This window comes from Pinus tabuliformis, chromosome 4_1 (genome assembly GCF_031772625.1).
Source record: "Pinus tabuliformis cultivar Carrire ecotype Pingquan chromosome 4_1, CPIR1, whole genome shotgun sequence".
Classification (NCBI taxonomy): domain Eukaryota; kingdom Viridiplantae; phylum Streptophyta; class Pinopsida; order Pinales; family Pinaceae; genus Pinus; species Pinus tabuliformis.
This window is the reverse complement of record NC_142303.1, coordinates 223,963,292-223,985,458: the sequence shown is the minus strand read 5'-3', so window position 1 is coordinate 223,985,458 and position 22,167 is coordinate 223,963,292. Positions and strand designations below refer to the sequence as shown.

Here is a 22,167-nt window from a genome sequence, read left to right as displayed (position 1 = left end):
TCCACGGGAAAAAAATTAACATATTACTTTAGAATTAAAATATTTTACATCATATTTTTTATTAAAAAATAATATTCAATTTTCTTTAATAAAAAATATTCTTATAATTATTTTTAAGAAATAATATTTATACAATAGTCTATTTTTAAAGCTTTTAAACTTTAATTTAAATGAAATTAATATATATATATATATATATATATATATATATATATATATATATATATGAAATTCTATAAAAGTTTTATTTTAATTTCTGATTTATCAAGTCCCAAGAAGGATTAAATCTCTCTAAGTGCAGACTCTTTTTTTAGTGCAAAAATTGAGGAAAAATTTGCACATTGAAATATTAGTGCAAAACTTTAGGAAATCTTTGCACCTTCAGAGATTTGATCCCTTTGGATACTTGTAGATCCTAAGTTAAGATAGATCTAGACCGGTTTAATTATTAATTTTATTATTTTATTTTATTTTATTTTTTAAATTAAATTTTTATTTCTATGTAATTTTATTGTCTTAAAATATTTTAATTAATAATTATAATTAAAATTTGTTTTCTTACTTTCTATTTTTATGTAATTTGACTTAGTCAAAATGTTTAGATAACATGACATTGCAACATCTCTTCCAGACTCTGCTACAAAGTCTATCTTGGCCAGAAAATGAGTTTAAATTAAATTGGAAAAAAAATAAAATTATAAGATATTTTGAGTGTGAAATGAGAGATGTTTTTTTGACATGTGGTATGAATTAGCCATGATATTGGCCCATGGTATTGTAACAAAACCTACTTACAAGTTAACACTATACATGGTAACATGGAGGTGAATATCGATGGTTAGAAATCTAGTTATATTGTAAGTATTAAATTTTTATGTGCTTATTAATAAAATTTAAATATTGTTACAAATATATTATTTTAATTTATATAGTAAAATGGATCTTAATTTGCCCATGGGGCCTAAAATATATAGTTATGGTGTGTATTGTGACATGGGGGCGGGCTTCACAGGGGAGCAATACCATACCAAGTGCATTCATATTGGGGGATATATATTGAGGAAAAAATGACATAATATATTGAGAATATAATAAATGACATAATATATTGAGAATATAATAAATCAATATCATACCACCGTGCATTAGCATTCGTATTGGGGGATAAATATTGAGGAAAAGATGACATAATTTATTGGGAATATATTAGAGGATAAAGGGTTTTTATATTGGAATGTATAAAAAATGGAGCTCAAAGTATTTAATGAAAAATGGATACCTACAATATCTAATGAAAGCAAGGGTTTTCTAGCCCACGGGGCTTTGGATTGACGGTGAATGGGTGCATTGTTAAGGCACTCCTTGCGATAGGTCACTATGATTTTTAGAGGTACTTTCCAAGATATAGTCAAACTGAGGGTATTGTTTAGTATGCCAGGAATGCACGTGCTATGTAATGCACGTGCTATGTCAGAGATCCATTGAGTGAAACCACGTGTCCATTGAGTGAAACCATGTGTACTATGAAGGTCAACGGTTTGAAACTCCATGGGAAAAAATACAACCATGTTAAGGGCTGGTGTGGGCCAGGCCACGTGAGATTTCCATTGAGTGAAACCATGTGTACTATGAAGGTCAACGGTTTGAAACTCCATGGGAAAAAATACAACCATGTTAAGGGTTGGTGTGGGCCAGGCCGTGTGAGATTTCCATTGAGTGAAACCATGTGTCCATTGAGTGAAACCATGTGTACTGTGAAGGTCAACGGTTTGAAACTCCATGGGAAAAAATACAACCATGTTAAGGGCTGGTGTGGGCCAGGCCACGTGAGATCTCTGCATGATTTTGATGGCTTTGACGCCCTTTATCAAGCCATAGAAAACTCAGACAATTTGAAAAAAAGAATAGATCTTAATTTATACTTACTATTTATGTCTTATATATTTTAATGTGATAGAGGCTTTAGATATATCTGAAAAGTAATTATAATCCTTTTGCCTTTAGATATAATTAAATTCAAATAATATATTTATAAAATATTTTGATTGTAAAATGAGAGTTGCATTTTGGGCATGTGGTATTGATCTCTTATGGTATTGGCCCATAATATTATAACAAAGCCTATTTAGAAGTTAATAATATCTATGGTAAAGTGGCCTTCAATATCCATAGTTAAAAATATTGTTATATTGGAAGTACTAATGTTTTTATGCCCTTATTAATCAAATTTAAATATGGTTACAGATTTCATCTTAACTCTGAATCTATAAGTGCTCAGAGGATCCAATCTCTCTAAATATATAAGCTCCCAGAAGATCGAATCTCTCCAGGTGCCAACTTTTTCTCAATTTTTGTACTTAAACCAACCTAGATCCATCTAAGTCCGGATCTATCATGTGCGGAGAGGGATCAAATCCCTCGTGGTGCAAACCTTTCCTCTCTCATTATCTCTCTCTCACATCCAATCTCTCTCCCTTTTTCGCATGCATCGCTTTGTCTCTCCCCCTTATCTGTTTATCTTTCTCTCTCTCCACCCTCCCCGTCTTCTCTCTATCTATCTTTCTTTATCTCTTTATCTCACACCCAAACATATACACTAAAAGCATAAGATAATAGTTATTTTATCATATACGTTGTATTTGAATAACTATATAAAACATTTAAATTAATTATTTTTATTTTTAGATATTTTAAATTTTTTATTTTGGCGGACATGAGCAAAATTTCAACTTTGATGACAGACAGACAAACTTACACATCATACCATACCAGGTTGTAGAATGTGCCTCTTGGCGCAAAAATGGTTTGCACCTCCATATATTTGATCACTCTCATCCCTTCATAGATCTAGAGTTAAGATAGATCTAGGTTGGTTTTATACTAGTGTAGATCTACACTACTTTAACCATGGATCTAGCAAGAGTCGTGAGGGATATATCAATCCCTCTTATCCCTTCATAGAGCTAGATCTAGGTTGTTTTCTACTAGTGTAGATCTATCTTAATCATGGATCTAGAAGAGCAGTGAGGGATCAAATCTCTTTAGGCGCAAACCCTTTTTATAGTGTAAAAGTTGAAAAAAAATGCACCTTCAAAGATTACATCCCTCAAAGACGCATCATTCTCTATCTATCTATATATATAATTTTTCATCTTTTAAATTGCATTTTTGAATTCATAGAATTCAACCCCTTAAAAATCCCTTAGATACATGTTCAATATATATATATATATATATAGATATATAAAATTTTTCATTTTTTAAATTGCATTTTTGAATTCATAAATGAATTCAACCCCTTAAAAATCTTTTAGATACATGGAAAAAAATAGCTTAAACAAATCCCAACAAATATTTGCTCCATTCAAAATTAACCCTTCAAAAAAGGGTCAAAATGTAAAATAATAATGCTTGAAATGTTATAATAATAAAAATTTAACTTTTCAATTACTTTATATAATTTATATAGACATACTATTATTATTTACAAACATATATAATATATAATATGTAAATTATTGATATTGAAATAATTTAGTAGACACACACGAATATTTTAATTGTTAAATGAAAAATTAATTTTTAGCCTGTGACATTAATGAGCCATGATATCCCAACAGAAAATTACAATATTATTTTTAAATATTGTTTTAATAATATTATATAATTTTAATATTATATATTTGTAAGGCATTGTTTTTCACCTACCAACAGAAACTGACAACTAGTGCTCGAATGACTAGGTAGTAAACCATTGCCATTGTTTATCACCCAGCAACGGAAAGTGACAACTCCCATGCGATTAGCGTGGCGTGATTAGGTGAGGAATGGTTCTAAGGCCATCGTGAAAACACAGTATGACGAACGAGTATCGTCCATGGGCTGTAACCTCGCTCTATATAAGCAATGGCAGGAAGAGGTTCTACCATTCATTTTTTACTTCATTACTTTGTTCTGTCTCCATAGCCCAAGTTCTATCATATCATAACGAGCCGAAATGTCTCTAGTTTCCGTCGTGCCGTTGGCTTTCAAATCGTGCCTCTGCACATCGTTGGTCAGTTCTACTCATGAGCTTAAGCCTCTCCGTAGATCAATCTCAACACTGCAACTGTCTCGGCGGTGGAAACCCGTAACGGCATGCAAGAAAGTGAGTTTAAGCACTGCCGTATCTGATGACGGTGCACAAAGACGCATAGGCGATCATCATTCTAACCTGTGGGATGATAATTTCATAAAATCTCTCTCGTCACCTTATGGGGTAATTACATTCATTTAAATTTATGCTGCGTATTCCTTTATTCAAACCTTCAAAATCGATAGAGCTGTTTTTTCGTTCTCTGCAATTTGAATGTGTTTGTGTTTGGAATAATTTTCCCATGGTCCTTTAATGAGCACTGAACTGCGCGGCGATTAATTACTAGGGTTTCATATTGTTCAGGCATCTTCGTACCGTGAGCATGCTGACAGACTTATTGGTGAAGTAAAGGAGATTTTCAACTCACTTTCGATGACAGATGGAGAATTAATCAGTCCTGACAATGATCTCCTACAACGCCTTTCGATGGTCGATAACGTTGAGCGTTTGGGGATCGACAGACATTTCCAGACCGAGATAAAACTTACTCTTGACTATGTTTACAGGTCAGTCCCAACAGCCTTCAAACTTTTGTTTAGGTTTTCATGACAAATGCACATTCAAAGCAGTAGCACAATATTTTGGCCAGCAGTTATTGGAGCGAAAGGGGCATTGGATGTGGGAGAGAGAGCGTTATTGCTGATCTCAACACAACTTCCCTGGGGTTTCGAATTCTTCGACTACATGGATATGCTGTCTCTTCGGGTATCCACATCTTATTAATTCATCTCTCGTTTAATACTTTAATGATAGAAGCCTCTTCGTGTAAATATTGATATTTAAATTCATTGCGTTGATGCCAGATGTATTAGAACACTACAAGGACCGAATGGGGCAGTTTGGCGCTTCTGCCAATCGTACAGAGTGGCAGATAAGAAGCATTCTTAATATGTTTCGAGCTTCCCTCGTTGCTTTCCCGGAGGAAAAATTTATGGAAGAGGCTGAAACATTCTCTGCTACATATCTGAAAGAAGCCTTACAAACGATTCCAGAATCATGTCTTTCACGAGAAGTGAGGCAACAATACTAATATTAAATTTGCTTATTTAAGATCGTACTTTTTTTATTTATATGCGTGTTCATCCAATTATGCTTGTTTAAATCTCGCTTATAGTTTCATTTTTGTGGTGACAGATACACTACGTTCTCGAATATCGTTGGCACCCAAATTTGCGCAGATTGGAAACTAGGAGTCACATCGACATCCTTGGAGAGAATTCTCTAACTGGGTAAGGCGCATTATTTCCAGTCACGTATTCTTATAAGTGCTTTGAAATCAAATCGAATGGAGTAAAAATAATACAAAAAAAAATTATCAGTGAATAAACTAATAGAATAATTTTTTATTCTTAACTTTTTCTTTTCTTTTTTTAATATTGAAAGTGTAACTATTTAATAAAAATTATTTTAAGTACAGATATAACATGATTGCTTATGGCCCCCGAGGGTTAGCTCAAATGGTCGAGTTCCCGCTGATAGTACTCTCCGGTTTGAGAGGTCACGGGGTCAAATCTCCTCGACGCCCTCGGGGGTAGGCCTGATGGCCGTGCAGCTTTACGTGGACGTAGCGGCCCACCTCCTCGACGCCCTCGGGGGTAGGCCTGATGGCCGTGCAGCTTTACGTGGACGTAGCGGCCCACCTCCGGTGCCCCCGTGAACCACATCGAAAAAAAAAAAAAAACATGATTGCTTATGGCCTCAAATTTTTTCACCTGTAATTTTTTAGAGTTTAAAAATATAATTTGTTATTTTTCATTGTTGAAATTATATTTTTGAATGTTAAATAGACTATATATAGGACCAAATAAATGTTTTAACCATAAAAAACTTAATTTTTTCATGATATATACATATTTTTTTAAATAATATATAAAGTACACACAATTGACATTAAAATATTTTACATAACATGTACATCTAGACATTTATGACACAAATTACAATTGTTTTTTATTATTAAGGTATTTTTAAGTATATGTCAATATTAATTAGTATTAAAATATTTTATCAATAACCAAATTATAAGATTTAAACGTTTTACTCTCTTTTTTTTTGCTTCTAATTACTTTACAACATATCTTTTATTATTATTATTATTATTATAGCATACATTATTTTTCTATTTAGAACATAATTTTTAGCTTTTATTTATTTTAAAGGGGAACTAATGGACTGACAAACTTACATAGCCTCTCAGCTCAACAAGTAGATTAATTTATAAAAGTTATTAATCTCGAATTTAGTATTCAATTTTTTTTATTAAGTATGCTTTGTGTTATAGTTTCTCTTGGTAAAAAAAACTTTCTAAGGTAACTTTTACAAACCAATCTTACAGATTGAAGGGTAGCCCCTTCAATGTAGAGAGGGCTCTTTCTTAGTCTAATCACTAAATTAGAAATTGAGTGTGGCTAGATCTTCAATTAAATTGTGTTGAAGTAGGGTTTGGTTGGGCATGAGAGAGATAGTCCATTGGGCAATGGAGTTAACAAGCTAGGGTTTGTGTCAACTTACTAAGATACTCATTGTTTAATCAAGATTGGCAAAGGCAAGGTAGATAACACATCCTAGACATTTGTCATCAAAGAAAATGAATCCTAAAATAGCTTTAGAAGATAGGAATGTAAATATTTGAATCTATGAGACAAAACATCAAAAACAAGGATGACTTATGCAACATTTATTCTCATTCAAATATCAAAAGATATTTCATTCAAATGATATTACGAAGAAGGAAACACTAAAACATATAGAAAATATAGATGAAGAGATATCAATGCATGCATCTTTGTATCACTTATTAACATATATTGATATTGGCAAACTGTAGATTAATTGCCTTCAACACACAGATAATAGCTATATTTTCTTCAAAAACCAACCTTTTCCCCTCATTTCTCATGTAATATATAGGAAAAATACAAAAAAGATAAGATCCACAAAGTCTGGTAGCAATAACTGCATAATATTTACAATATCTGAATGTTTAATTAACAAAAAAATAATCAGAATCCTATCATCTTAGCCATTCAGATCTCTATCTAGCATATAACATTGGTCAAAGTACATTATGGAATTATTGTGTGTATCTCCTGCTACGTTTCTCGAACAAGGATGAGAAATAGGTTTGTTGGATCTAGAACTGCTCACTCCTTCGTAGGCTTGACTTGATATCTATAACTACAACTCATCTTCCCTCTTGGTAGCAAAACAGGTGCATGAAAATATGCTGAAACTGTGCAACTTACCTTGTACCTTCTTGCTCCCTTTAAGGCCCTTTTTCCTTATGTTGACTCATATTCTCTGCACTCCTTAGACACAAAAACCCTTTGACATATTACCATAATATATCAAAAATAAGTTATTGTCAAAAAGATAAAAATGGTGTAGGTCAAAATGTTGAGGTACAATTAGGGTTCGTTCAACAAAATTAGGGTTTTGAATATTTCTCTACCCCACAAAGTAAAATGATAATTTCTCCATGGCTTTTGCAGCCTAAGACAGGACGTCTAGTTTATCCTAACTTCCTTTCATTCTTTTGGTAGCTTTCTGTATGATTTTGTCAAACTTTAGGGCTTCTTTCCCCTTTCTGTTAGTATGCTCTATTTTCCTTTTGTTTTTTGTCCTTCTTTCTACTCTTTGAAGTTTGCGTAATGTCTTCATCTTCATCAATAATCACTCTCTCCTTCAGCTTAGGTTTTTTTTTCTTTTCTTTTAAACCTAATGTCAGTTTGGTTGTAGGGCGAGTGTGAGGTTTTCTGGAATAAACCCTAGGTTTTGTTTCAGCTTCTTCATCCCATGTTTCTATCTTTTGTTTTCTTTTTTCACTTTGTGTTGTTCTCTATTTTGCCTCCACTTCTTCTAACATCAATTTTTGTTGTCTTGTTGTCCTTCTTTCATAAACCCTAACTTATGTTTCCTTTACAGTGTTTTCAACATGTTCTCCAACAAAGCTTGGTTCTCACTTTGTTTCTTGAGTTAGGGTTTGTATAAAAATTTAGTTTTGCCTCTCCTTGGCATTTTGGGCGCACGTTGTCTTATGTTTCTCTGCCTCAATTTCTCCACCTGCATGTTTAGCTCATGAGTATATAATATTTTAATTAGGACGTGATGATAAATGTGATGAGGTTGTATCTCATGTTAGGTTCTTGCTTTGGTGGAAATCTTTAGAAAATTTTGGTGAAGAAAATATGGCAATTCATCTTACTAAGACCTATTAAATGACATAAAACCCTCATATGATACGAATAGGATTTAGAATACTTGCCTTCATAGGTGAAGAAAAACTACACAATCTTGAGGGTGTTAGACCATTCAGGGTTCAACATATTTTGGAGGACTCCTCTATTCCAGTCTTGGTTTTGACATTCCTCCTTCAAGAAAAAATTCAAGTCCACATTCTCCAATCTCTATTTCTTAAACCATCTCTCACCCTCAGTTGGAAAACTCATGGCCTCTATAATGGATTCTTCAGTGACTGGAAACTCCAGGGTTTTAATTCTTGTTGTGTTGCCTTTGAAAGGAAAGATGAAATCATGGAACTAACTCACGGTGCGCCCATTGAAGAACCAGAACACGTGTTCCCATCCTTCATTTATGAACAAAGCCAACATCTCTAGGTATACCTCAAATACATCCCATCAGGCTAAAACCTCATCATATAACGTTATCAATCCATCTTTGAAAGTAGTTCTAACAATGCAAATCCTTCTACAGTCTTGAGTTCTTCTAGACAGGAGTTGCAAACAATTTCAGAGCTTTCGTGCACACTTTAAACAAATTTTTGGGTTTGTTGGAAATTGTTGTTTGAGGGTAAACTGGCAATTTAGTGTTTGAGTTTAAAATTCCTTCTTGGGTGTTATAATGCAGCCAATTGTCACATCATGGATGAAAATGGGTAGGTCTTTGTGAAAAAGCGCTTAGGCACTTGAATTGATGATGTTGGCAACTCGAAAACCTAACTTTTAAAATTTTCGATGAACACAACGGAAATATTTTGTAGCTCCCATTGTAGGCTTGTGATAGGCTAATTGCGCTATGAAAAACTTAGGATAAACTTAGTGTTAGTTGAAAATACTTGATTAGACACGTCCCTAGTCTTATATAACAATTTACACAAAAAACAATTATAGGTCCTTTACATAACGATGACTTTACATAATGAACTGATAAAAAATAACTTTTAGACCTTTAGAGAAAGGTGAAAACTTGATACTAACACTTTCTCTATCAATGGATTTTTTTTCAAAGTTTTATTTTATTATAAAAAAATAAAATTTACACGTAATATTCAGATTTTCCTTTTTCTTTTTGTGGCTTTTTATCAAGGAAGCTTGACAAAAAAAATATAATTCCTTAATGTAAATAGTTTTTTAAATAATACTTAACATCCTCTAAGAATTCATGATCCTACATTAATTCTTCCACCTTTAGGCCTTTAAATACCATCTAGAGCTCCCTTAGATCTGTAAAAAACCCAGTGGATCCAAACAGTATGAAGGGTATTTACATTACCCCATGCTCTTGTGGGACTCCCTACATTGGTGAGATTGGTTGCTCGATTAATCAAAGGATTTGTGAACATCTCGCTGACATCAAGCAGGGGAAGACCCGCTCCTCTGCTTTGGCAGAGCATGTAGATAAATCTAAGAATCACATCTGCATTGAGGAGGCCCAAGTCGTTGCTAGGGTTATTAATTTCCATCATCTAAATTGAGAGAGGCTATAGAAATCGAAAAAAAAGGCCCAATAATTTGAATAGAGACAATGGTTGGATTATTAGTAGAAATTGGGTCTGTGACCTGTAGTTTTCTAGGTTTCTTTCTTTTTGGGTTTATTTTGTTTGTTTATTTATCTGTTTAGGTATTGATGTCCTTTTTATAGTATTTGTTGTTGGCTTATTCTTCTTTAGAGTTTATATTTTTGATCCTTCGTGTTTTCTTAAGTATTTTGTTCATTCTTAACTCCTTGCAATACTTTTGTTATTTGTTTAATGGACATCAACCTTGTGTTATATATATATATGTGTGTGTGTGTGTGTGTGTGTGTGTGTGTGTGTGTGTCCTTTTTCTAGTATTTGTTGTTGGTTTATTCTTCATTAGAGTTTATAATTTTAATCCTTCGTGTTTTCTTAAGTATTTTATTCATTCTTAACTCCTTTTAGAATTTTTGTTATTTGTTTAATGGGCCTCAACCTTGCGTTTTGTTGTTGAATATATATATATATATATATATATATATATATATATATATATATTATTTACTTGTGTATATTTTTGTTTTGTTTTATTTATTTTCCATTACTTATTTTTATTTGTTGTATGATCTTGTCTCGATTAGGGTCTTGACTCTTTTTTATATTTTTTCACTTCCCTCCTTGTTTGGAGTTTGACTTTGATTTTTTTCTTGCAAGTTATATTTCTCGATTATTTCCCATTAATAGATTTTTTATTTTTAATAATATCTTATTTTAATAAATTAATTTAAACATTGTTTTTCAAAAACTAGTTGTTTAATATAGGCATTACTTAATAATATTTGTTTTTAATAAATTAATATCACAATTTAAATATTATTGACTTTGATTTTTTTTATTTTTTTTTAATTAATTAATTTATTCTTGTTATAATTTTTTATTATTTCCCATTAATAAAAAAAATTATTAATATTTGATTTTAATAAATTAATTTAAATATTATTTTTCAAAAATAGTCGTTATTTGAAATTTTGGTTTCTACATTACTCTCTATTTAAGTCATTGCCATGGTCGCCTCTTCATCTGGTCCTATGATGAATCACACTTGTTGGTTCAAAATGCATCGGCCAAAAAATTATGTTATGTGACTTCTACTAAAAAACTTTTCGTAATTCGTTATGGATCACATAACACTGAATTAAAAAATTATTATTTTTATTAAATACAAAGAATTCTAGAGTTTGGAAATGTTCTTTGTTTTGTTTTTTTTTTTATTTGAAAGCTATATTTTATTATTAAAAATAAAAATACATATAGTATTTCCCTCCTTGGTTTTTAGATGTTTTCCACTGAGGAAATTAGAGAAATAGTTTAATTGATAAAATAAAATTATGCAATGTAACTTGTTGGTGTCAAGAATGTAACACCCCTATGTAAAATTGGCTTGGGGGCGCAAAGTTCACATCTCTGGTTTAACCCAATTAAAAGAAGAAAGGGTGTTGAAGTTAAGCAGTTGAGTGTTGTCATCAACGAGCGTCCACACTATGCTGTCGTCAACAATGGGTGCCAACACAATATTCCACACTACCGATAACGGGCACTAGGTGTCGACGAAGTGCGAGAGTGTCTAACCATCTGACGACCTAGGACGCTCTCTGCCATGGAGCTGTACGGGTGATAGTGCCATATGGTGGTACAGAGGGGACCACGTGTCATTTCCTCATGCCCCCACATGTCTTCGAAACTTTCAAATGGTGGAATCCAGACCTAGCGAAAAAGAGTGCCATGTGTCCTCCTCGTAGGCTGGCCACGCATCACCGTGTCCTACCACATCTACTATGACATCCACTTTTCCTAGATCCAATGGTGATGGGGGCATTCCATTGGACAATTGTGGGTGCCCCGTGCTGTAAATTTGCTCAAAGGTAAACACGATACAGTGGTGCGGAGGGGGCCATGCCTTCATCCAGTCAACACCGCCAACTCTACTCTACTCAACTTCCTAGTCATCTGCCGTGTCACCGCTCACTAGTCCTAGTCACCATCCCAGCCAGCTTTCTATGTGGTTTTCCCCACGACCAGTTGACGTACGTCAACATGACGTCATTCACATTTTCCGGCCGAATCTAGTCCTCACAGGTGTCACACCTGAATTTTTATGAAGGGAGTATAGGGGCCCATTTTTGGCATTTTTCATTGTTACCGTTTAACTCAATCGTTGCACACCTATAATACTTAATTGCCAAATTTGCAAATTTTAAGAATAAATCTTGTAATTTAAACCAACAAGTTGTCTACCGTTGAGTTTGACTTGAATTCAAACCCTAATAATGCCTTGCAAGAAACTCACACCTCCTTTAAATAAATCTCCTTTCTTGGAAAAAATAAACACTATAAATTCATGGAATTAGCCTTATAATTCATTCTTAACCGCAAATAACCTCCTTATTTGCTAAATTTGAGTTCCTTTAACTCAACTGATTTTCAATTGATGGGAGGTGAGGCTTAGAGAGCCTTACCTCTCAACGGGATCTTACGAAACTCTCCTCATAATTAATGAATCAAACACAAACACACAAGATACGATAGAAGACTGTAACATTCACTTCTATTATCATGAGGTGTGGTAGCATTTTAAAGATATTATAAATACATATTTAGAACATGTCTGCGTTCTTATGAGTTTCCAAATAGGAAAAGCTAAATACATTATTTAGATATTGCATTTCTTGATGTAAGTTTCTTAGGACTAGATGTTTCATTCCTCATTATATGTTACCATTATGAGCCACGGAACCTAACTTCCCAATTCCTCCTAGTTTAGATGGAAAGCGTCCCTTTCTTTCCGCCTTTTGCTTTAAGTGTGAAGCCATGGCTGAAATTATTTTTTGATGTTGCTTGAGTTTATGTGATGTCATGTTGACTATTGATGAAGTAGCAGGTGCCTACATAGCTTGGGGTGGGAGGGCACTTAAAGGAACCCAAGTCAGATGCTGTTATGTAGAAACTAATGAATTTTAAGCCGATGCCTACTACAACGGGGTGAGAGGGCACATCTCTAAAGGGAACCCACTCTAAATGTTGCTCTTGATATAAAACTCATGGATTCTGGGTGGGGTGCAGAACCAGGCCACACCAGAGATATACCTTAACTAAATGTGTTACAAACTTGTAATAAAAGTAGACATGGGTGTTGTATATGTTGTGGTGAGATAGGTAAATTGAGACTAAAGAGCTTGTAGTGGCTGGAAAATAGGAAGGACGCTAATAGAAAAAAATTAGAGAAACAAACTTTGAACATAAAATGCATCATGGAAAATGTGGCAGTGACATAAAAAGAGAGTGCATTAAATAAACAAACATTTCAAAAATAAATGAATAAATTAGATTAGGCCTCAAGGAGTGAATTTCTTTGATACCAACTGATATGAAATTGATGGGAAGTGAGGCTTAGAGAGCCTCACATCTCAACCAGATATTACAAAACTCTGCTCAAAATTAATGAATCAAACACAATCACACAATATAAGATAGAAGACTATAACATTCACTTCTATTATCATGAGGCTTGATAGCCTTTTAACAAGATTACAAATACATATTTAGAACATGCCTACTTTCTTGTGAGTTGCCAAATAGGAAAAGATAAATACATTATTTAGATATTACCTTTCTTGACATAAGTTTCCTAGGACTAGATTTTTCCTTCCTCATTAGATGTTACCATTATGAGCCAAGCAGCCTAGCTTCCCATAAACCCTAATTTTTCCTTCCATGCACGCATCATCATTCCTAGGCTCGAAGTTTTAAAAGGTTCTCCCTCCAACTTGTTACTCTCATTTTGCGACACGTGGCATCCCTTTATTTTCCACTTTTCGTTCTTTGAATATCTCCTTTGTCATTCTTCCGTTTGTAAATCAATTAGTCATCTCTGACACATTGCTTTGTCAAATGGCCTCTTCATCCATAGGCAGCTTTGCAGATATAAAAGGAAATAAAAACAAAACATGTTGTTATGACGCTGATATTAGCACCTAGAAACTTCACATAGTAGCATTTGACCTGAGAAATTCAATTTATGTTTTCGCCAACCGAGTTGACTCCTTAATAGTGTCAAAGATCACTGAAGAGCCACAATTTCCACTTCCAAATCAATGACGTGAGTTAGAAATCACCAAGATAGAACTCCTTTGGGAAAGGGAACATATTAAGAGAATGGAAACTGGGCTGGAGCTTCTAAGGAAGGAAAAATCTAATAAACCTTATCTCAAGGAAATCTAAAAACTAATATTGGGACGAATAATAAAAATAGTTGATAAGTACTAGAAGCATTTCAAATTCACTCAGGAAATGGTTGAAACTATCATAAGACACTGCAACAAAGTGGAATCCATTAAAGGCACTATTAGTGACTCTCCCACAAAGGCATAAGTAATTATATATTTCTTTAATCAAGTGCCCAAGGAAGAAGAGATGAAGGTAAATATTAATAATTCTGAATGGGTGGCTAGGGCCAACCAAATGATAAGAAAGAATGAATTGGTGATATTGGTTGAAGATGAAATATAAACACTAACAAAATAAATAAAACTCTTAAAAGGAAATGTGAATTTCTCTATCGAAAGGGATTTACAAGTTTCTTTGATGAAAATGGGGACTTGTATCCTAAGGAGGCTATCACAGAGGGCTTGATCACAATCAAAAGGGACCACAAGGGCTTCAGAGAGGGGGGTCATGCCTTTCATGGAAAAGAAACCATGAAATTATATGTTGAACACTTTGAAATTTTGTTCATGTTGAAAACATTTTCAAGGAACAAGGCAATGCTAATTATGAGTCCATCACCAATATAGAAGGGAATATCATAGATACATGGTTGTGTGATATTTGATACGAAATGTAATGGAGGAATATTATGGACTTCTATGAGTGGGCCATTCGAAATAGATTTCGGGTGTTGGAAAAAGCAGGCTCTAGCTTCAAGCCTCCATCACAACCGTAAGCACAACTACGAGAGTGACCCTAATTGTTGGCACTGACATCAACACGATCATCGACATTGTCAACAAATCAATTGAGGTAATAACCAACTTAGGTAATGCTCAACCAAGTGAGAGAAGACTCAACAAACAACCAAGAGAGAGAATGAAGACCTATTATAGCCAAATCTATAGGGACCCGCTCTATAACTCGCATATCATTCAAGAAACTTCTAGAAGACGTTAATTATAATACAACTGACAACTTTGCAAAGACTCTTGGTGGTTTTTCAAATACCACTAGGGGTTTACGGTGAGGTATTGGTCCTTCAGTACTATATATATGTCTTGTTTTGTAATTTCAAGACGAAAATTTATGGGTTGTGGGAAAAATCTATAAAAGCAATTCAAAAAAATTGGGAGGTTTTGAAGCTATTGAAGGAAGGAATTCTGCAATGAATCTTGGGTTTTCTACCCTTCTTTTCATGTAACTTCACACACTCACCTCATTTTTTTGAAACTTTTCTACAAATGAATACAATTTCATGCAATTTTCATGGCATTTTGTGTTGTAAACTTGATATTGTAGGTTTTAACCACGTATAGAAATTACTTGCATACGAATTCTAAAAGACCGAAAATAATCAATGGCGAGAGCATAAAACATAAAACAAATATACACATAGATTTTCCCCTAGATTGCAAAACCGGGACTGCCAGATTGATTTTTCATTATATTCCTTTCAATGTGACAATACATATATATACATGTTGAAGCATCAATAAACCTCAATCTATTAACCCTGGATTAGATCATAACCATAGTTCCTTTAACCAGATCTACAAAATACCATGGACAAAAAACCATCATGCCCAAAACCATGTGTGAAATCCATGCACAAACCATAAGTAGGTTCGCCCACCTAATATAGGGTCCAGAAAAATTTCTCGAGGCCTTGCCCTGGATCCCATGGGGTAGTCGTGGAAATAATGTAACACACATCCAACATTCTCCCACTTGTTTTTTTCTTTCCACAGGAGAGCTTAGTCATTGGTCCAGCCCTACAACACTGATTATTTCTCTACACCAAGAGAACTTCTCAATGCTCACAGACTTTGTCAATGCATCTGCAGTATTCTTCAAACTGTCCACCTTTTCCAGCAACACCTTTTTATCCTCAACAATATCCCTCATAAAGTGATACTGAAGATCAATGTGTTTTGTCTTTGAATGATAAGCAAGTTTATTTGCCAAGAAATTGCACTTTGGTTGTCACAGTCTATCCTTATAGCTCACTTTACTAACCCCATACTTGAACACAATGTTTGCAACCAAATTCCTTCCTTTCTTGTATGAGTGGTTGCCATGTATTCTTCTTCTGTAGTTGAAAGGGCCACTACAGACTATCTCTTAATCATCCAACTGACTGCACCTACGAATAGTTTAAACACATACCCACTTGGAGATCTTCTCATAGCTAGATCTCTAGCCCAATCTGCATCAACAAAGCCACAGATGTCAAAAACATTGTCCAATCATGGTCTTCCTTAGTAGCACAAACCATAGTCACTAGTTCCACGCAAATACCTGAAACATGCTCCAGTGTTGTCTAATGCTCCTTCCCTAGTTTCGGCATAAACCTACTCAATACTCCCACTGCATGTGTAATGCTTGTTCTAGTACAAACCATCAGGATACCGACTGCACTTGCATATGGAACAGGGGATATATCCTCTTCCTCTTCTTGTGTCTTAGGAAACTGTTCAGCAGATAACTTTACACCTACAAGAATAGGAACCTTCACCAGTTTACTATCCTACATCTTAAACCTATGCAATATTATCTCGACATACTTTCTTTGGTTTAATAGATCATCCTCTTTTCTCGATCTTGTTTAATTTCCATGCCCAAAATATAGTTCGTAGCACCAAGATCTTTCATGTCAAATTTGGAGTACAATTGGGTTTTCAATTCCTCGATAATTTCTTTGTTATTTCCAATCAACAACATATCATCCACATACAAGACCAAATAAATAACACAGACACTAATTTAAAATACACACAATGATATTCTTTGCTTCTGGTGAAGCCAAGTCCCCGTATAAATATATCAAATTTCTGATGCCATATCCTCGGTCACTGTTTTAACCCATGGAGAGACTTTTTTAACTTGCATACCAGTTCTTTCTTACCCTTCACCGCAAAGCCTTCAGGTTGCTTCATGTAGATATCTTGTTCGAGATCCCTGTGAAGAAACGTTGTCTTCACATCCATCTGTTCTACCTCAAAATAAAAAGCAACAACAACAATTAAAAGTAATCTAATAGAAGCTACCTTGGCAACAAGAGAAACAATATCACCAAAATCAATTCCCAACACCTGGGAATAACCTTTAGCTACCAACTGAGCTTTGTCTTTCTCCACCTTGCCTTCTGCATTCATCTTCTTCTTAAACACACATTTGCTTCCAATGGTTTTCCTTTCAGGTGACAACTCCACTAGATCCCAAACCTCATTTTTTTGCAAACATGCCATTTCATCAACCATGGCTTCTTCTGAGAGTTTTACATCCTCTGAATCTATTGCCTCCTTGAAAATTCTGGGATCATAATTAGTAAGAGATAAATAAAAATTTGAATGGAAAGGAGATGGGCTTTACCGTTCTAGCTACCTGATTTCTCGCACTAATTTTCTCACAGTTGGAGTTTGTGGCTCCTCATCTTCTGATTCCTCTTCTACTGTAGAGTCAGATTCTTCCTCCTTTAGCTCAAATTCTATCTTCTTAGGTTCCTTTGGTAGGAATTCATGTTTAATAACATCTTTCACCTCTCTAAAAACCACATCGCGGTTATACACAACCTTCCTTGTTTTTGGGTTCCAAAGCTTATAACCTTTTAAACCATCCTTATATCCAATAAAGATGCACCTTTCAGATTTACTATCCAACTTGGCTCTTTTCTCCTTTGGAACATGCACATATGCATCACATCCAAATACCCTTAGATGTGAAAGAGAGGGTTTCTTACCAGTCCATACCTCTTATGGATTCGTATCCTCCAACATTGATGAAGGTGATCTATTGACCAGGTAACATGCAGTCTCCACTGTCTCTACCCAGAATTCTTGTCTTAACCCAACACCACTGAGCATGCTTCTTGCCTTTTTCATCAATGTCCTATTCATTCTTTCTTCAACTCCATTTTGTTGAGGTGTGTATGTAGTATTGTTCTACCATACTGTACCACACTTCTTACAGAACTCTTCAAATTCCTTCTTGCAAAATTCTCCACCGTTATCTATCCTCGGCACCTTTATTTTCTTCTATTTCTGGTTTTCCACCAAAGCCTTAAATTCTTTAAACCTGTCAAAGACTTCAGATTTATTATTGAGGAAATATATCCATGTATTCCATAAGAATTCATCTATAAATGATACATAGTACACAGACTTACCCAGTGATGGAACTGACACAGGTCCAAACACATCATTGTACAGAAGCTCTAATATTTGTTTTTCCCTCTTAGCACTATAGGGGAAACTCACTCGATTATTCTTCCCATATACACAATATTCACAGAAATCAAAATCCAGAGAGCAATCAGACATACCTTCTACCATACCATTACCATGAAGTATTCGAAATCCCTTCTTTCCAATATGTCTAAGCCCTTGATGCCATAGCATGGTATTTTCTTGAGAGACCACTAGATTTTTTTCTCCACTTTCGGGAACCACATAATTGGTGCACCCATCAATAACAGTGCTACCATGAAGCTTGTACAAAGTTCCAATCTGAACTCCTTGCATCAATACTAGTTCTCCTCAAACCATCTTGCAGGTATCTTTCTCGAACACTGTTTTTACACCTGCATCATCCATCTTGCTTACGGAAATCAAATTTATAGCCAATGCAGGAATATGTAGAACACCCGAAAGTGTTCTAATCCTTCCACCTTGCAACTTCAACTTTAATTTTCCATGACTGATGATTCTAGCATTCATATCATCCCCTAAGAAGACATCAACACCATATTTCTCATACTCACAGAACCACTCTCTATGGGGGTTGAAGTGAAAGGATGCACCTCATTCAATCAACCATGCCTCATGATCTACATCTGTACTTAAAGAAGAAGCCAAGTACACATCCCCACCTTCATCTGAGGTGGTCTTTTCCTCTGAAAAAGGAGCATCATCATATCCCTTTCCTTTCTTAGGAGATTTATATTTACAGTCCCTTTTGAAGTGCCCTTCCTTTCCGCATTTCCAACATACCTTTACAGGTTTTCCTGGAGATTTAGATCTCCCTCTAGATTTAGATCTCCAACTCGAGGACTTATTTTTGTTTCTTTTCTGAGACCGTCCTTGTATAGATAAGGCATCATCATTCTGGCCCTCTGTATTTTTCCGTCTCATCTCCTCCGACAACAAGGATGAGACTATTTCATCAAACTGCAAGGCAATCACATTGCTACCTATTGCAACAACCATACTATCCCACGAATCTGGTAGAGAACACAACAAACTGATGTACTTATCTTCATTTAGAATTTTTATATCAACAAATAACAACTAGCTTACCACATTATTAAAGGTGTTTAGATGCTCTGTCCCTGAGTCTCCATCCTTCATCTTCAGGTTATACAACTTTTTCTGTAGGAACAGTTTATTCACCAAAGACTTAGATTGGTACAAATTCCCTAACTTGTCCCACAAAGACTTCACCAAAGCTTCCCCTCATATATTTAAGGATACTGAATCTGAGATACACAACCATATTGTGCTCTTTGCCTTCCTATCCAACTTCGCCCAGTCTTCAGCTGAAATTTTTGTTGGTTTAGTACCCGGATATACCACAATCCATTGATCTTTATCCATCAGCAAATCCTCCATCTTGAGTATTCACAACTCAAAACTCTGACTATTAAATTTCTCGATCTCTATATTTCCACTGCTCGCCATCTTCTTTCACCACAAGAATCGATACCGCATATCACCCACTGAACATGGTCTACCACATGCCTGAGCAAAACCCCTCAGTAGCAAAGGCGTCCCCTTGAAGCCAAAACAATTTTGATACCAAATGTAGGTTTTAACCCTGTATAGAAATTACCTACATACGAATTCTAAAAAACAGAAAATAAACAATCGTGAGAGCATAAAATATAAAACATATATACACATATATTTTCCCTTGGATCCCAAAACCGGGACTACTAGGTTGATTTTTCATTATATTCCTTTCAATGTTACAATACATATATATACATTTCGAAGCATCCATAAACCCCAATCCTTTAACCCTGGATTAGAACATAACCTTAGTTCCTTTCACCGGATCTACAAAATACCTTAGATAGAAAACCATCATGCCCAAAACCATGTGCAAAATCCATGTACAAGACCAAAGGTAGGTCCGCCCACCTAATATAGTGTCCAAAAAACATTTCTCGGGGCACTGCCTTGGACCCCATGTAGGGTGACTGTTGCACCTGTATATACCCCCTGTGACCTCCTCACGGATGGGGTAGTCATGGAAATAATATAAAACACACCCAACAAATCTATTATGGTGATGATATGGAATTGTTAAACTTAAGTGTATTATGGCATCGATATGATGGTTTACATTAGTTTTGGAAAATTTATCAAGGTTGTTTGAAGAGTATCTTCACTTATTTGATAGGTTCTACAAGGGCTTTAAACAAAATGGAAAATTTTCAAAAAATTATGTATTCTAGTTGTTGAGTTATTAATTGCTCCAATACCCATAAGGTTTTGAAAAGTTTAAAGGAATTCTTGATTTCTCCTTTAAATTTTTTATGGTTTGTTCTCCATTTTTCACCTTCACCAAGATTTTTTCACCTTTTCATGTCAAAATCAAGGTTCATGAATGCTCAAAAATATGATTAGTGGAAATTCAACCCAACATAATTATGTTAATGATTGATGGTTTTTCCCTTAACGATGATTCTCAAAAAGAGATTTAAACTTAAACTATAATCAATGCTCAATTTGAATATGATTCATGTATTGTAATGGTACTTTCTTGAAAAAATCATGACGGATGTTGAATATATGTGATAGTTAGGTTTTAAATACATAATATATATTTGTCAGATCAAGATGAATCTCACTGCATTTAATACTGAAATAAACACATGTTCACTTAGATTTAAATTCCAATTCTTGGCTGCAATAGTTCTTCATGCTCTTTTCTTTGTTGTGAAAAATTTATAGGGGAAAGTAACGTGTATGATATCTAAACCTAAACTTGACATCTGAAATAACAATAAGATTTAAGGTATAACTATATGATCATTTCATAACAACACATTCATATGAAGCAATATTAATATACGATCTTATTTGCTACAATTTTAGGTCATTTATATTTTCTCATTGGAATTTTAGGCCAAGAATGAATGTATTAGAACCTTTGGCCTAGGAACCACAAAAATACTTTAGCAATAGATGAGATAATGATATATGGATCCATGATATAATTTCAATATAAAATTGTTAATATAACAACACACTAAGATTGCACTTAGATGTTCCCAAGCTCTACACTACAACATAATGTAGTGTGACTATGGGGTCCCAACATCTCGTGGTGCTGTTGTGGTGGACGATTAGAACTCATTCCCTAGGAGAGATGACATTGTCTCTGATTTTATGGGTGGATAAGATTCATTGTGCTTTCCACCTGGCGACTCCATTGTTCCTAATTTTTTTTTTTTTTTGACATATTATGGTCTTCATACTCACCACACCCTACAACGACAACTAAATAGTTTTCTCATTGTATATATCCATTACAACTTTGTTTTCCCATTTGAATAAATATTCCATAATCTCCACATTCAAATTTTGGCTTCTTCAAAGAGGCATACCTAGAGCAATTCAGATTTGAACCTCACACCTCCTGTCTTTAATCTCGATCATTCTGTTTGCATGTACAAACAATGCATCCAAATCTTATAAACTAAACCTTCAGAGAGTCAAAAGATGAAACACTACCCACATCCATGTCAAACCCCAAAATATTTAGAGAGGAATAAACTCCCATCTCATTTATCGCTAGGGACGTAACTTTATAACACATCTTGGATGGATAGGGATAGAATTGTAACCAATAGAATCAACCCAACCAACCATTGTATTGAGTGGTAGCTTAATATGCCCCATTGGATTTGCCTTATGTATTACATGACATTCCCAAAAATTATTTGAAGTTATTACCCAGATTCAGTGACAAGAAGAAAGAAACATTGAAGAACATATCAACACCTTTCAAGAGTTTATCGACACCTTCATGTTCAAAGATGAATATGTGTTTATGAGACTGTTCACGC

At 34.5% G+C, this 22,167-nt stretch overlaps 1 protein-coding gene across 1 annotated transcript in view; it reads left to right on the top strand.

The window, feature by feature from the left end:
• The first annotated feature begins 3,950 nt into the window (after nucleotides 1–3,950).
• LOC149175045 ((+)-3-carene synthase 1, chloroplastic-like) overlaps nucleotides 3,951–22,167 on the top strand; it is a 60,187-nt gene continuing 41,970 nt past the window's right edge. Inside the window, exons 1-5 of the mRNA XM_089422739.1 lie at nucleotides 3,951–4,258; nucleotides 4,439–4,641; nucleotides 4,728–4,840; nucleotides 4,939–5,147; nucleotides 5,270–5,364. Of these exons, the coding sequence (XP_089278865.1) occupies nucleotides 3,998–4,258; nucleotides 4,439–4,641; nucleotides 4,728–4,840; nucleotides 4,939–5,147; nucleotides 5,270–5,364 (881 nt within the window). The 5' untranslated portion in view covers nucleotides 3,951–3,997. The remainder of the gene's footprint in view (nucleotides 4,259–4,438; nucleotides 4,642–4,727; nucleotides 4,841–4,938; nucleotides 5,148–5,269; nucleotides 5,365–22,167) is intronic.